Below are 16036 nucleotides of genomic sequence, written 5' to 3'. Positions count from 1 at the left end.
GGGAGAAGACATCTTTCCACCCAGTTGACTAAACCAGACACTTGACGGGTTAGTGGTGAGGGAAGAAGGGTCACCCTAGACTCCTCTGATTTCACCTCTATTTTCTTCAGGTCCCCATGGACCTTTGATTCGGCTTTCCAACATTCACTCTTTGCCCCATGGGCCATTACTGCCTTTATCCAGCTGTCCTGAGGCTATACCTTCTGAGCCTTCTCCAAGAGGGGAGGAGCTCAAAACACTACAGGCAGTGAGAATGGTTAGGAGGTAAGGCACTATGACAACTAGACAGAGGTTAGGTAGTGTGCGAGCTGGGAGTGCTGAAGTGAGGATTTGATCTCAGGTAATCTGGCTCCAGAATCTGTTTAAATCATCATTACTCTCACCCAAGTACTAACCAGGTCTTACCCTGCTTAGCTTCCAAGATCAGATGAGATCTGATGCGTTCAGGTGACATGGCTGTAGCAAGGTGGCAGGATACAAGATTAACATACAGAAATCAGTTGCATTTCTTTACACTAACAATGAAAGAGCAGAAAGAGAATATAAAAAGAATACCTTTTAAAATCACGCCAAATAAAATATTTAGGAATAAATCTGACCAAGGAGGCTGAAGAGTTATATGCTGAGGACCTGCTTTTGAATTGGAAGAAGACTCTTGAGAGTCCTGTGGTCTGCAAGGATATCAAACCAGTCAATCCTAAGGAAATCAACCCTGAATATTTATTGGAAGGACTGATGCCAAAGCTCCAATAATTTGACCACATGATGCAAAGAGCCAACTCAGTGGAAAAGACCCTGACGCTGAGAAAGACTGAAGGCAAAAGGAAAAGGGGGCTGCAGAGGATGAGATGGTTAGACAGGATCACTGACTCAGTGGACATGAATTTGGGCAAATTCTGTGAGATAGTGAAGGACAGGGGAGCCTTGCATGCTGCAGTCTGTGGGGTCACAAAAGTGGGATATGACTTAGTGACTGAACAACAACAACAAATAAAATATTAATAAAATACATTAAAGAAGATTCAAATAAACAGAAAGACATCCCATGCTCTTGGATTAGAAGAATATTGGTGAAATGGCCATACTACCCAAAACAATCTACAGTAATGTGATCTGTATCAAATTACCCATGACATTTTTCACAGAACTAGAACAAATAATCCTAAAATTTATATGGAAACATAAAAGACTCAGAATTGTCTAGGCAAATCCTGAGGAAAAAGAACAAAGCAGGAGGTATAACCCTCCCAGAATTCAGACACTACACTACAAAGCTACAGTAACCGAAACTGTGGTATTGGTACAAAAACAGACACACAGATCAACAGGACAGAATAGAGAAACCAGAAATAAACCCATACACCTACGAACAATTGACCTTCAACAAAGGAGGCAAGGTATAAAATGGGGAAAAGGCTCTTCAACAAGTGGTGCTGGGAAAATTGGACAGTTGAATGTAAATCAATGAAGTTAGAATACATTCTCACACAAAGCACAAAAATAAACTCAAAATGGCTTAATAACTTAAATATAAGAAAAGACACCATAAAATTTCTAGATGAGATCATTGGCAAAACATTCTGACATAAATCGTACCAATGTCAGTCTCCCAAGGTAAGAGAAATAGAAATAAGCAAATGGGACCAAATCAAACTTACAAGCTTTTGCATAGCAAAGGAAACTATAAAAACAAACAAAGACAACAGAATGGGGGAAAATATTTGCAAATGATGGGGCTGATAAGGGCTCAATTTCCAAAACAATATGGAGCCCACACAACTCGACAACAAACAAATCCAATTGAAAAAACGGTTAGAAGACCTAAATAGACCTTTCTCCAAAGAGGACATACAGAAGGCTGACAGGCACATAAAAAGGTGCTCAGTATCACTAATTATTGGAGAAGTGCACATCAAAACTGCCATGGGGTACCACCTCACATCTGTCAGCACGACCATCACTAAAAAGTCTGCAAATAGCAAATGCTGGGGAGGGTGTGGAGAAAAGGGAACTCTCTTATACTGCCAGTGCGCATGTACGTTGGTGCAGCCACTATTGGAAACAGTATGGAGGTTCCTCAGAAAACTACAATTACCATATGATCCAGCAATCCCACTCCTGGGCACATATCTGAACAAAACTGTAATTCAAAAATACACATGTGCACCAATGTTAATAGCAGCCAAGACATGCAAACAACCTAAATGTCTATCAACAGATAAACGGATAAAGATGTGGTACATATATACAATGGACTACTACTCACCCACAAAACAGAATGGAACAATGCCATTTGTAGCAACATGAATGCCACTAGAGGTTATTATACCAAGTGAAGTAAGTCAGAAAGACAAACATCACATGATATCACTTATATGTGGAATCTAAAATATGGCACAAATCAACCTGTCTACGAAACAGACTCACAGACATAAAGAACAGACTTGTAGTTACCAAATGGAGGGAGAGGGATAGACTGGGAGTTTGGGATTGGTAGACGTAAACTATCACATACAGACTGGATAAACAACAAGGTCCTACTGTATAGCACAGGGAAATATAGTCAGCATCCTGGGATAAACTATAATGGAAAAGAATATTAAAAAGTATGTATGCTGCTGCTGCTAAGTCACTTCAGTCATGTCCGACTCTGTGTGACCCCCTAGACGGCAGCCCACCAGGCTCCCCCGTCCGTGGGAAAAGAACACTGGAGTGGGTTGCCATTTCCTTCTCCAATGCATCAAAGTGAAAAGTGAAAGTGAAGTCGCTCAGTCGTGTCCGACTCTTAGTGACCCCCCATGGACTATATAGCCTACCAGGCTCCTCCGTCCATGGGATTTTCCAGGCAAGAGTACTGAAGTGGGGTAGTATACATGTGTGTAACTGAGTCACTTTGCTGTACATTAGAAATTAACACATGTAAATCAACTATGCTTCAATTTTTTAAAAAGTAAAAATCTCCATTACTCAGTGTAAATAAAAAATGAGTTTCTTCTTTATTTTTTGTGATCAGATCTGACATCTTTTATGAGAGTAACACTAGCTGTTGTTACAGATAGATCCTCAGGACTCAATGGCTTACTCTAACAAAAATTCCTATCAGAATGCTCTCCTTTTAGCAGTGATAGAGGAACCCAGCCTCCTTCCATTGTGTGACTGCCATCTTCCAGAGATCATCCTCCTGTGCATTCAGCCAGCAGATGGGAAAGAGTTCATAGCTCTGAGTGGGTGAGATGTTTCTACAGCCGAGGTCTGGGAATGGCAAAGTTTACTTTTCGCCAAGTGAACCCCTGGCTATGTTCTCTAGAGGAAAAAGAAATAGAGTTTGGTAAGCACCTTTGAGTTTTTGCCAAAATCTAATTGCTCATAATTCTGATTTACTTAAGGCTAATCAAGTACTTACTTTATACTTTGTTCGCTTATACTTTTTAAAAAACACTTATCCACAGCCAGCTAGTAAACAAACATTTAGAATGTTCTTAAAAAGGCAGGAATACACAATTGGATAGTCAAGATTACATATATATATAGATATATATATATATATATATACATACATACATACACAGATATAGTTGAATTCGGAGATAAAAAACACTGCTTACATTACCAGACTGGCTAAAAATCTCTTACATGCTCAAAAGTAACCCTCCCTCCACCATCACAAAAAACCCTACCCGAAGGGTGTCAGAATATTTGGAAGTATCCCTACATTGCTTCACATCTGATACTACTAGAACTAAATTGTCTAAGTGCTTCTAGATTAATTTTAAATCTTAAAAAAAAAGAGGCAAGATAAAGTTCTCTAGAGGAAAACAAAAATTCTTGAGCTAAAACAGTAAAAAGAGGTATATTCATTCTATAAGTAGGTACTTTTGAGATAAAAGCGACATGGGAATTGGCTTCTAGAAAAATGGGCTTGTATCAATTTTTCTTGATTCCTTTTAAAACGACTTATATAATACTAAGATGACATTTTAAAGCTACCATATATCCATAACCACATGGCAGGCTCTGTGTTGAGTGCCTTCTGTGTATTATCTCATTTCAACCCCAAAAGTAACCTTTGACATAAGTACTAAAAGGGCCTGGATCTTTTAGACTAGATAAAGATCAGAATCAAAACAAAAACATATCTAAAGCAAAAACATATCTTTATATATAACTTGTTTCTAACTCCCACTGACCTCAACTTCAGCTACCAAGGATAAAGAAAACAGAAATAAACCTATGACAACATTTGGAAAATTGACCCGTTTTAATTTTTCAAAACAAAAATACAACACAACATCAATTTTTCTTTTTTTTTTTTTTTGCCATCTACAGTTCAATTATTTCCAAATATTCTAAGACCAAACAGAATCCCCTGCCCAGAGCAGGGAATTAAAATGAGACGCTGAAGTCACACAAAGGTGAATGCTGAAAATCAACATTCCAGCCGTAGGCCACAAGTCTTCCATTTAAACACACTCTTAATTCTTTTCCTTTCACAGTTTGTTAAAGTGTTTTACAGGAAGTTCTTTAAAATAATTTGATCTCAAATACCAGGTTTCTTCAATGATACACAGCTCCATGAAATCTGTGTCTCCATCTGATTGATAGGAATAAAAAGTAATTTTTGTCTTTTTTGGTAGTGTGAAGAAGTAAAACTATCAGCCAGATTCCTTTAGTAATAAATCAGGAAAGGAGAGATAAGATCTGGGTTGTGCTGGGTGCTGTTTCTATTTGTCTTTCAAGAGTGTGACTATAGAAGCATTAAATCACACTCTTGCCACTACAATGATTAGTACTAGTAATCTTTTTTTAGATGATAAAAAGGAAAATGTCCAATGGACATAAAAATGGTCAAAAATCGTTTGCTTGTTTTTCTTACTGCAGGTCATTTCCCACCCCCCACCCGCCAAAAGAAGATACAAAATGAACATATGGTTGGGATGGCAACTCCATTGGACATTCCAATTCACCCAGTTACTTGTTCCCCATACAGATGAGGGGAAGAGGCATTAAGTTTTATTAGTAATGTTATAGCAGTAACCAGATGTGTTAATGGCAGCTTATTTCAGGTCCATCAATCCTTTGAGAACACACAGAGGAAATCATGGCTGTTGTTCTCCAACTGCCCACATCTGAATACATTCCACTACCATGGAAACTACAAAGGAAGGAAAAATATATTTATTCCAGGATTCATTTACTAGGATTTTTAAGCGCCCTCTCTTCTGTAGAGCCCCAGAGCGGTGATGAGTGCTAGGGGCTGCTGTGCTTCCCGGCATGTGCTCCCATCCTCTGAGGGTCCTGAGAAGGATAATGGATTGGTCCTGGAGCCCTCATGAAAGGAGGGGGTGGTCCCATGGGGTGGAACATGTGTGGCCCAAAACCTACAGATGGGAGAGAACACATCTGTTAGGTTTGCAATTCTCTTGATAAACTTTCAAACCATGAATCTTTCTAAGGTCCAAACCAGCTACACATTGACTTCTTTGGTTTTAGAAACCTTTCCCCTCAGGACGGCTAAAAACAACTCCATAGGTCTCAAAGTATTGCTAGTATGTCACCTGAGCCTTTGCTATCTCTCAAACATGCCAATCCTACCAGATAGGATTTGATCCGAATTTGGGAGGTGAGGGAGAAATCAGGTAAGACCCTGTCATCGTTAATCTCAATGCTTTATACTAGAATGAAGGTTGTTCAGAAACCAGGACTTACTCCAGCAAGTGTGGGAACTCTGCCCAGGCGAACCAGTTACTTGTGATTTACTTACACAGTTCACGCTGGCACTGACAGTGCTGTACAAAGTGCTGATCCCTGAACTGTTTATTACTTGTCACGAACAAGATAAAGAGCTAGAGTCAAATTGTAACTTCATTACACAATTAAGCACAGTTTAGTTCATCTAACAATTTTTTTGTTAACACGACTTCCTTAGGAGCTTCCCTGGTGGTTTAGTGGCTAAGACTCCACACTTCCAATGCAGGGGGCCCAGGTTCCATCTCTGGTCAGGGAACTAGATCCTGCATGCCACAACTAAGAGTTCCATGCCACAACTAAAGATCGTGCAAGCCACAAGTAAAGATCCCTCATACTGCAACAGAAACCTACAGTTCTGCATGTGGCAACTAAGACCTGGTGCAGCCAAATAAATAAATAAAAAGATTAAGGAAAAAAAAGACTTCCTTAATGAATTTACATTCTGGTGCAAACTCCTTATCTTGCTGCAAGCAGATGACACCTACAGCCTACCCTTTAAGCAATGATGCTCTAGGGCATCAGTTAAGATATAGAACAGAGAACAAACTGATGATGTTAAGTTGCTTTACAACTTAAGTTTAAACTTAAGTTTGTCCAACTCTTTGTTATACTATGGACTGTAACCTGCCAGCCTCTTCTGTCCATGGGATTTCCCAGGCAACAATACTGGAGTGGGTTGCCATTTCCTCCTCCAAGGATCTTCCCAACCCAGGGATCCTCTTTATGTCTCTTGGATTGGCAGGCAGGTTCTTTACCACTAGTGCTACCTGGGAAGTCCTAAACTGGTGACAGGTCGTTGTAATCACAGTAACTCCCATTCTGATGATACATATACTTAGATCTTTAGAAAACTGGTGACTTCCTTCTTAGCAAGCCAGTAAAAAATGAAAATACCCAGAATGACAACAATCAGATTTACTTGCAGACATCTATGGAGCAGACCCAAAGGCTTAGATATGTTAGACATGACGGTACAGGGTCTGGACAGACTTCAGGAGGATTTTCCTAAGTCTAACCCATTTCCCTACTTCCTAAGAAGTTACCTGGGGGTGGAGGCGGGGCAATACCAGGTGGGGGTGGCAGGGCAATGTTCACCACGGCCGGAGGACCACTAGGGGGTAGGTTGAAGTAGTTGGCAGAGGCTTCTTCTTCTGCGGCAGGAGGAGGAGGAAGAGCTAGAGAAGAGAAGAGAGCTAGTTAGAGCAGAGACCGCTGTGTTTCTGTGGAGTGTTTCCACTACCCTGAAATCCTGAGGGGTCCTGCTGGGAGAACGCAGCTGCTGGGAGCCAGAGACTGGTCTCCTCTAACATTCGAGGAAGGTCTGGGCAGTAGGAGTATCTGAAGTTAGCAAGCTGCTGGGTAGGCAGAATCTGCACTCACCTCCTGGGAGCCCTGGAACGGGCTCGAGCTTGATTCCAGAGTCTGTGGTTCCGTCCTTCTCCTTTTCTTTCCCTCTGGCTGCCTGGGACCTGGGAGACACAAACATTCAGGCTATCAGCACTTGGTTCCACCTTCTCTCACACCTCTGTTTCTCACGTTTCCTAGTCCAGCAGAGCTCCTTCACTCCTGCCTCCTCTTCAGCACTCACTTTTTCCTCATAAATGCCATAGTGGACAGGAGCAAAGGTTTTGAAGACAGAAATACTTGGTTTCAAATTTTGCTAGAATCGCTTTAGGGGATGCAGGAGGCAGCAACACTGTGTTGAGCCCAGTGTTCAGGGGCTGAACACTGGCTCCAAGCCAGAAACTTGTTCCACTTTTGAACGTTCAGGGCATTTTACCTGTCTCTCTCTTATGCAGTAAACACTTACAGGCTTAAATTAGCTGTTCTTCTTCACTAAACAATTGGCCTTTAAGGACAGAATCCAGGTCTATTTAATTCATGTGTAAACTTGCATGCCCTAGGATTATCCTTGACCTATAATATCTGGTCACAAAACACATGAACCTTCAAAGCATCAGATTACTACACGAAAACCCTGAATAAATTTCCAAAGTAGCATCTTCCTGATAGCCACAGGAACGAGCATCAGACATAATGAAAAGTTTTTTTTAAATGTCCTACTGATTTAAGGCTGTTCACCAAAAGCTTACTAGCCCCCAGATAATGAAAAGGTTTCTTGAAAATCTCAATAATGCTTTTTCTTTTTTGGTGTGCCATGCAGCATATGGGATCTTAATTCCCTGACCAGGGATTGAACCCACACCACCTGCAGTGGAAGCACTGAGTCTTAACCACTGGCCGGCCAGGGAAGTCCCAATGATATTTTAATACAGTCTCATGCTCACCTTCCCCATTTCACGTTGAGCCTGCGGCCATTGACAATCAACTTATTAAAGGACTTCTCGGCAGCCACTTCTGCAGCCTGCCTTGTAGCAAACTGGATGAAAGCACACTGCTGTCTTTGCACAACAGTGATGGTCCGGATCTCTCCAAACTGATAGAAGTGATTCCTGAAGAGACACAGGTAGAGAAAAACGAGAGCTGACAACAGACATTCCCAGGAGTCAGAATGTGGATTTAATAAAAAAGAAAAAAGAGTTAATACTCTTTCACTGATTCACCACGAGGCAAGTGGCCTCACGGTGATCTGCCTAATTACCTGTAGGTGGTCTCCCCTAAGCCTACTGTGGTTGCCCCTACTGTGGGCACTGTGTACTGAGGAAGGGAAAGAAAAAAAATGAGTAAAGGCTATCAAACATCTCAGGGCCTTTCCTATGGAAGAAAGGGGGCTCCAGTAGGTTCCCTAAGGATGTTAAATCCTAGATAAGAGGTTAGCAAAGTATTGTGCCCAGGGCTGATGAGCCAAGAATGTTTAAATAAAAAATGTTTTAAGGTTGCAAAAAAGAAGAGAAAGAGGCGGTGGAAGAAAGTCTGCCATCCCTGGGGAACTGTCTAGCTCACTTAGTTTAATGTAGATAGGCTAACAAGGACAGGTTCTACACCTGGAAAGGTTTCTTCTCCATGCTCTTTGCAAGAAGTAATTTCCACCATTATCTGCCCAGATGTCTTATCTAGCCAAGCAAAATACAAGAATAACACAAAATTACCAAATACCAACCTCTTTAAAAAAAAAACCAACAAGTTAAACCATCTATTTTTTTATAACTGCAAATCTCTCTTTCTTCTATGTAATTAATCATTCCTGGTTATGTGCCATCTTTAGAAATTCTAATGGTTATTAGGTCAAATAGAATCTCATGTAATTATTATCCTAAGCAAGCATGGAATAAGCACTGTCGAAGACTATTATCTGTCATCATAAAGAACTTTATAAAAATTCCAGTCAGTACGATACTATAGAGCAACTAAAAAAAATGTACTCGGTACAGAATTATCATGTTTTCTCAAGTTTTTGCCAAAAAATATTATTCCAGGGCAGGTGAAAGTAAAGATAACTCATAAAATTATACTCACAAACCTTAGATCGGTCTCAGTAATAGTATCGCCCAGACCACCAACATACAGTGTGGTGATAGTCTTGTCCTCTGGTGGGTCTAGACGTGGCATTGTTGAAGCCCGCTTCAAGAGTTTATCTGCCACAGGGTCATTGATTCCATAATATCGGTCTTTAATGTTCTGATCAGCAAGGGGGTCATCTGGATCTGTTGGTTTTTCATGTCTATGGTTCAAGAAAGAACAATGCATAAAGGTGAAACAAAGGAAAAAATTTTACAGGTATCAAACAACAGCAGCTATATAAAGACCCCTGAAATGTTTTTTGAACCAGATACCATGGCCATACCAAAACATAATTATTAAAACAGAGCTAATATCAAGGAACTTACTGTATCACACAAGGACATGCTAGCCTCCTAAAAGTCACTTAAATGGCCATAGGGTGGAAATTTCCTTATCAACAAATGCTTTTTGGGCTTCTCTGGTGGTACAGTGGATGGGAGTCTGCCTGCCAATGTAGGGGACACAGGTTCAGACTGCACATGCCGTGCAGCAGCTAAGCTGGTGCACCACAACTATGGAGCTCGCACGCTCTAGGGCCCTTGAGCCACAATTAATGAGCCTGTGTGTCACAGCTACTGCGGCCCAAATACCTAGCGCCTGTGCTCTGCAGCAAGAGAAGCCACCACAATGAGAAGCCTGTGCACCATAGCAAAGAGCAGCCTCCACTCACTCCAAGTAGAGACAAGTTCACACACAGCAACAAAGACCCAGAGCAAGCAACAAATAAATAAATGTGAAAGAAATGCTTCTCGCACAATTCACTTCAAAACCAAAGGTAACCACAACATGGTTACCCCTCTCTAGGGCAACGGTTCTTAATGTATCTGAGGTCTTGCATTGCACTCAAGAGCTTGATTAATCTATGGACCCAACCCCAGAAATAGGGAGAGCTAATTTTTTCTCATGGGTGGGGTTTACCAACTCCAAGGTAAAACCTCCTAATCCAGATGCCTGGCAGTCTTGACTCAAACATACTCACATTTTAGAAGTCTGGCTTTAATCTGATTTCAACTATACACTGAGATTTAAGCCAGTTGTACCATGAGAGCCAAGATTGACATCGTAGGTAGGAACCTGAGGTCAACACTGATATTTTACGACAGAGCAATTTAGTCTCCCAAGGCTTGCTTATAGGTAAAGGTTCCATTATACATAAAAACAACAATTCAATCTCTGCTCCTAAGATATAAGATACATGACACTAGCTGAATAAACTTTAACATTTTGAAGCATAAATAATTTAGTCTAGCACTTCCCCCTTCATAGGTAACTAGCCATCTGAAAGCAAACACTGAAAAAGCACTTCAGCTCTTGCCTGTATGGACACTCCTCTCCTCTCTTACATTCTCCTTTCACCCAGAAGGAGCAAATGTGCGGTCGATTCCTTTTGTAGTAGGGTGTGGTCCGGGCCAGTTTGAGCAGCATGTCACTGGTGGATGTGGCTTTCCCCAACATGCCAACTGGCCGCGTTCCATCAGAGTTGGAAATCTACAGAGGAATGACACATTCCAAAGGTAAATTACACAGACTATGTCAATCCCCTAGGATTCTTTCATCAAATATAAAACTATATCAGGCAAGTGGCAGCACACCTCTCTCTCCATATTCTGTGTGTAGTACTCTTTGTTGACGTCGGACTTTGGCATGTCATCCTTAAAAGACAATCCTGCATCACGAACCTGGATGGGCAAACCTAGAACAAAGGAAAGGAAGAAAAAACTCAAGATACATTTTAAACCATATCCAAACTGAGTACGTAGACAGAATAATATAATATAACATCATTCTTCCTTTCTCCACTTTATTTGGTAATAGAAGCTTTATTTTAATTCAGATTCTGTAGCACTGTCAAGCTAATACTACTACAGAGCATTCTAAGAAATTATCCAAATTCCTAAGTTTTCATGAAATGAATGTTTAAATATTTTAGATGAACAAGCTCTTACTGTAGTCAGATCTGACCTGCAATTAATAACGCATCTAGCTTTTACTATATCATGATTTAAAACAAATGTAAAAAGTGTATTATTTTTAGCCCTGTCCTGCAGATCCTCTGAATAGTCATAATCATGTAAGGATCACTGTACTGCAGAACTAGAACACTCCCTTAACAAACATACAAATAATATTAAACAGTATGTGACCAGGACTCTGATTAGCAGAGTTAACTTTCTGAACTTAACATAAATAAACCCAGATTTTCCTTTTTCATTTTATTGTATAGTAGAAACTTGCTGAAAGGATGTTTTTCTGAAAAACAAAAAGTCACCTGCAGTAAAAAAGTCACTGCCAAAAGAAGTTACTCTGAAACAGTAGCAATACAGTGTATCAGTCCTAACAACATAGTTGATACAAAAACCCAAAGCACAATTAGCCTGAACTTTGGTAGGGATTGTGGAAGAAATGTTCTGGCTCTAGACAGGAGTCTAAGGCAAAGAAATTACCTGTCATAGCAACAATGCCTCTAACTTACCTTGGCTATAAAGGTATACAGAAGGCCTTAAACCTCCCTTCTGTATAAATAGTATTTAGCATAGTTGTGTTGATTAATTACCAACCTTTCTTAAAATCACTATTGTTGTTCACAACTCTAGAATAACCTAGTATGGTTCTTTTCTTCTTGGGAAAAGCAGAGCACAACAGAAATTTCAAAGTGGATCAGAACGAGAGACAGGGTGAGAAGAGGGAGACAGGAAGACCACTCTGTTGTTTAGAGCAGCTGCACACTTTCAGAACCATGGGGCAAGTCAAACATACCATATTCTAGGTCTAAGAGGCAGGTCTGACAGACATTCTTCAATTTACTGCAGGTCTGGCACACTTCAGTCTTCTTGAAACGCATGCGGACCCCAGGGCACCAGCGAAACACTGTGAATGGCCTGGCACAGATCTGGAACACAAGATAAAGCCACAGAGTGTTAACGGTCCTGATCTGGACAATTAATCCAGGAGATTTAGTAACATCAGGAGATTCAAAGAAAGGATCCCCAAATCTAGGGTTTAGAGGAGATCTTAGCAATCATCTAGTCTAAACAGGATCTGATGTTTCAATCCTTTACAACACTCTTCTTCAGTAGTTTAAAAACTCAAAAATCAAAGTCCTCCCATTCTAGAAGTCACCAGCATTAACAATGTAATTCTTAATCTTTTATGGGGTAAGTAGGGAGTGTCCTATACTTCTTTAAGAATCTTATATCTATGACCTTCCCCCTCAGCTTAAAAATGTTCATAGGCATAATCACAGAGGATGAGATGGCTGGATGGCATCACTGACTTGATGGACGCGAGTCTGGGTGAACTTTGGGAGTTGGTGATGGACAGGGAGGCCTGGCGTGCTGCAATTCATGGGGTCGCAAAGAGTCGGACACGACTGAGCGACTGAACTGAACTGAACTGATAATCACAGAACATTTGGTATATGCAATCCCAGGGGGTTCAAAGACCAACCACAGACATCAAGTTAAGAATCCTTGTGTTAAATGGCTCATTTTCTTACCCCTACCCTAAATAGTTAACAGCCAAAGAGTACATAAATGATACATGAATGCATGTGTCACACTCACTTTTATCAAGGACTTCAAACCTCACGGAGTCGAAGAAAAAAGGAAAATAAAACTAAATCATTACTCTTTAACACACTTACTTTGCATTCCTTCCCATACTTTTCTTTGGTCTGAAATAGAAAAAATAGAGGAGTTACAGACATGGGGGGAAAAAGCTGATGCCTGCTCCTTCTCTACACAGTTTCCAAGAAAAGTATCTGGAAATCCCTGGCATCTTAAGGGGTGGGAGAGAGAAATGGGATCCTACCCTTTTTGGGGAGGAGGGCAAGGAAGGGGCTGGGATATAATCTAATCACATACAAACTATGACCTCTTAAGAATTTTATGGATCTAACATGGAGTAAGTATGTACCTTTCCACAACCACAATTCTTAGATTCACCTCTGGCTCCCAAGTTTTCTTCCAAGAACAATTTCCTAATGGTTTCCACAGTCCCTAAAGCACAGAGGATGCAGCCAGGGCCAGTCCATTTTTCAAAGTTTAGTCAGAGGTAACTACTCTAGACTCATCCTGTGATGGTACTCTGTATATAGTGAATCAATACCTCCGAGATTGATCACAACACAGCCCTAATTATTAAATATAAACTGCTGCTAAGTTTACTCTTATTTATAAGGAGAGAAAGTACCTTACACTAAACACATTATAAGGTGTGGAAGCTAAAAGGCACTTGAGTTCAGTCCTGGCTCTCCTTCTAATTTGCTGAGGTCCCTGGAGTCAGACTATCTGAACTTAAATCCCAGTTCCACACCTTACTTGCTGTATTGAAAAGACATAAACTTTCTTTGCCTCTGGTTAACAGATCTGACTCCTAGGTAAATGTTCAATGGATATTAACTATTATTATGACTCCTAGATCACAGACCGTCGCCGAGTTCCAAAGTGAGAGAGCATGACAGTCCTTTGCAAATTCTTCTACGCTTAGGGTTAGTAAAGAAGCATCATTACTTCTTCGTGGCTAAGAGAACTACATGACCGACAGTGTGCGAGTACCACAACATTGACAGAACATATACAGTAGGTCCCGTTTTACACTCACTCACTCACCATTCGGATATATGGGTTTTCTCCAAGACACGTCTGGCACAGAATAGGGAAGTCCTGGTGAAAATGGGAAAGCTGGTTGAACGCCAAGCTCCAAAGGCCTTGCCGTCTCAGCCACTGTCGTGCGGCGGGGGGGAGGGGGCGAGGAGCGAGGCTGGGGAACAGGGGGAACCCGTGGTCCAGCACGGGCCGGGTCGCGGGAGGAGGCGCTGTATGCACTTCCGGGAGGCGGCGGGAGTAAAGACCCGCTCGAAAAGAGTGGAGGGAGTAGGCACAGAAAGGGAGCTGGTCCCAGACCCTGGCTAAACCCCCTCCATCCAAGCCCTCAGGAGGGCCTCCCTCCAGCCTTCAGCCGTAGCCGAGTTAGGCCGCGGTGCTGGCTTCTTCTTGGAATTCCCTCGGCCGCACCGCAGCCACGTCCCTGCCCGCCCGCTGGAGCCCTGACTTCGCTGCCTCTTTCTGTCCTCCTCCGGCAGGCTCACTCACCGCATCCTCCCAATTCTGCCTGTTGTAGGTGTTGGAACCTAGAGAGGTCGCCATCTTCAGAGCGTCTGGAGGCAGCCGCAGCTTCCGAGTTGGGAGAGGACCGCCACAATCCCGTCAGGCCCCGCGGCTGCCTCTCGGCACGTCGACGTCTTATTTACGCGTCTTGCGCGCCCTTGAGGGCGACACCTTGTGTAATGGCATCGCTTGCTTGGAATTTCTTAACAATTGGCCTCCAGTTACTTCCTTCCAGTGGTGACAGCCAGGAGTGAAGAGTCACAAGTTCAACTAGTTTATTTAAAAACTGAGTGAAAGAATAAAGGAACTATAATGAACGAGGGCCTGGAATCAAAACAGCGTCGACACCAATGAGCGCTTATTATGCTAAAAAAATGGGGGGAACGTCTTGCGGTGACTATCTAATTCCCACAGTAAGCCCGCCTTAGGGTGGCCAGATTTAGCAAAAACGCATAACGTCTAGTAAAATTTGAATTTCAGACAAACAACGGAAGTTATTTTAGTATAAATTTGTTCCAAACATGCTTACACTAAATAATGACTCGTTTTTCTGAAAGTGAAATTTAGGAGGATGTCCTGTACTTTTCTGGCAATCACTGCCCTCTAGGCAAGTGTGACTGTACCTCGTTTATAGAAGGAAACCGAGGTTTAGAGAGATTAACTTGCTTCTGGTCGTGTAGCTAAAAACTGGTGAAGCCACAAATCCAGAGACAATAGTACTTCTTTCCAACTTCTTAAATGAAAAGCCTTATGGATCAACACATGTATTGTTAAATCATTTTTGGATCAACTATCCTTTGGGGTTTGACTTCTCTTGCAGATGGTGATTGCAGCCATGAAATTAAAAGACACTTACTCCTTGGAAGGGCTTCTCTGTGGCTCAGACAGTAAAGCATCTGCCTCGCAATGCGGGAGACTCGGGTTCCATCCCTGGGTCAGGAAGATCCCCTGGAGAAGGAAATGGCAACCCATTCCAGTACTCTTGCCTGGAAAATTCCATGGACCGAGGAGCTTGGTGGGCTACAGTCCATGGAGTCACAAAGAGTTGGACACGACTGAGCAACTTTAAACTTGGAAGGAAATTTATGACCAACCTAGACAGCATATTAAAAAGCAGAGACATTACTTTGTCAACAAAGGTCCCTCTAGTCAAGGCTGTGGTTTTTCCAGTAGTCATGTATGGATGTAGAGTTGGACTATAAAGAAAGCTGAGTGCAGAAGAATGGATGCTTTTGAACTGTGGTGTTGGAGAAGACTCTTGAGAGTCCCTTGGACTGCAAGGAGATCCAACCAGTCCATTCTGAAGGAGATCAGTCCTGGGTGTTCACTGGAAGGACTGATGTTGAAGCTGAAACTCCAGTACTTTGGTAACTTGATTCAAAGAGCTGACTCATTTGAAAAGACCCTGATGCTGGGAAAGATTGAGGGCAGGAGAAGGGGACAGCAGAGGACAAGATGGTTGGATGGCATCACTGACTGAATGGACGTGAGTCTGAGTGAGCTCTGGGAGTTGGTGCTGGACAGGGAGGCCTGGCGTGCTGTGGTTCATGGGGTGGCAAAGAGTCGTACATGACTGAGCAACTGAACTGAACTTGGCATACTGTATTTGAAATTCATCCATATTGTTACATATACCAGTAATTTGTACCTTTTTATTGCTGAGAATTTCACTGTATGGATGTATTTGGGGTTAAAATACACACACATTTGCCAATTAA

General features: G+C 41.8%; 1 protein-coding gene across 3 annotated transcripts; it reads right to left on the bottom strand.

Moving 5' to 3' along the window:
* Positions 1-2973: 2973 nt before the first annotated feature.
* Positions 2974-14459, bottom strand: RBM22 (RNA binding motif protein 22). 3 transcript variants are annotated; one of them, XR_006553292.2, is made up of 12 exons: positions 14304-14459; positions 13821-13874; positions 12854-12883; positions 11968-12100; positions 10803-10903; positions 10526-10698; positions 9170-9370; positions 8037-8201; positions 7129-7217; positions 6792-6923; positions 3404-5378; positions 2974-3303 (listed from the first exon to the last, which is right to left on the bottom strand). XR_006553292.2 is itself a non-coding variant. In XM_006042019.4 (11 exons), the coding sequence occupies exons 1-11, from the start codon at positions 14355-14357 to the stop codon at positions 5248-5250; spliced, it is 1263 nt and encodes a 420-aa protein (XP_006042081.1). In that variant the 5' UTR covers positions 14358-14459; the 3' UTR covers positions 2974-5247. The 3 variants fall into 3 exon arrangements, 1 of the variants encoding a protein (XP_006042081.1); XR_326131.4 differs by having other exon boundaries at positions 5196-5378; XM_006042019.4 differs by having other exon boundaries at positions 2974-5378.
* Between the last annotated feature and the right edge of the window lie 1577 nt (positions 14460-16036).

The sequence above is a fragment of the Bubalus bubalis genome, chromosome 9, assembly GCF_019923935.1.
Source record: "Bubalus bubalis isolate 160015118507 breed Murrah chromosome 9, NDDB_SH_1, whole genome shotgun sequence".
Lineage (NCBI taxonomy): Eukaryota > Metazoa > Chordata > Mammalia > Artiodactyla > Bovidae > Bubalus > Bubalus bubalis.
Note: the sequence above shows the minus strand (reverse complement) of the source record. Positions and strands in the feature narration are given on the sequence as shown.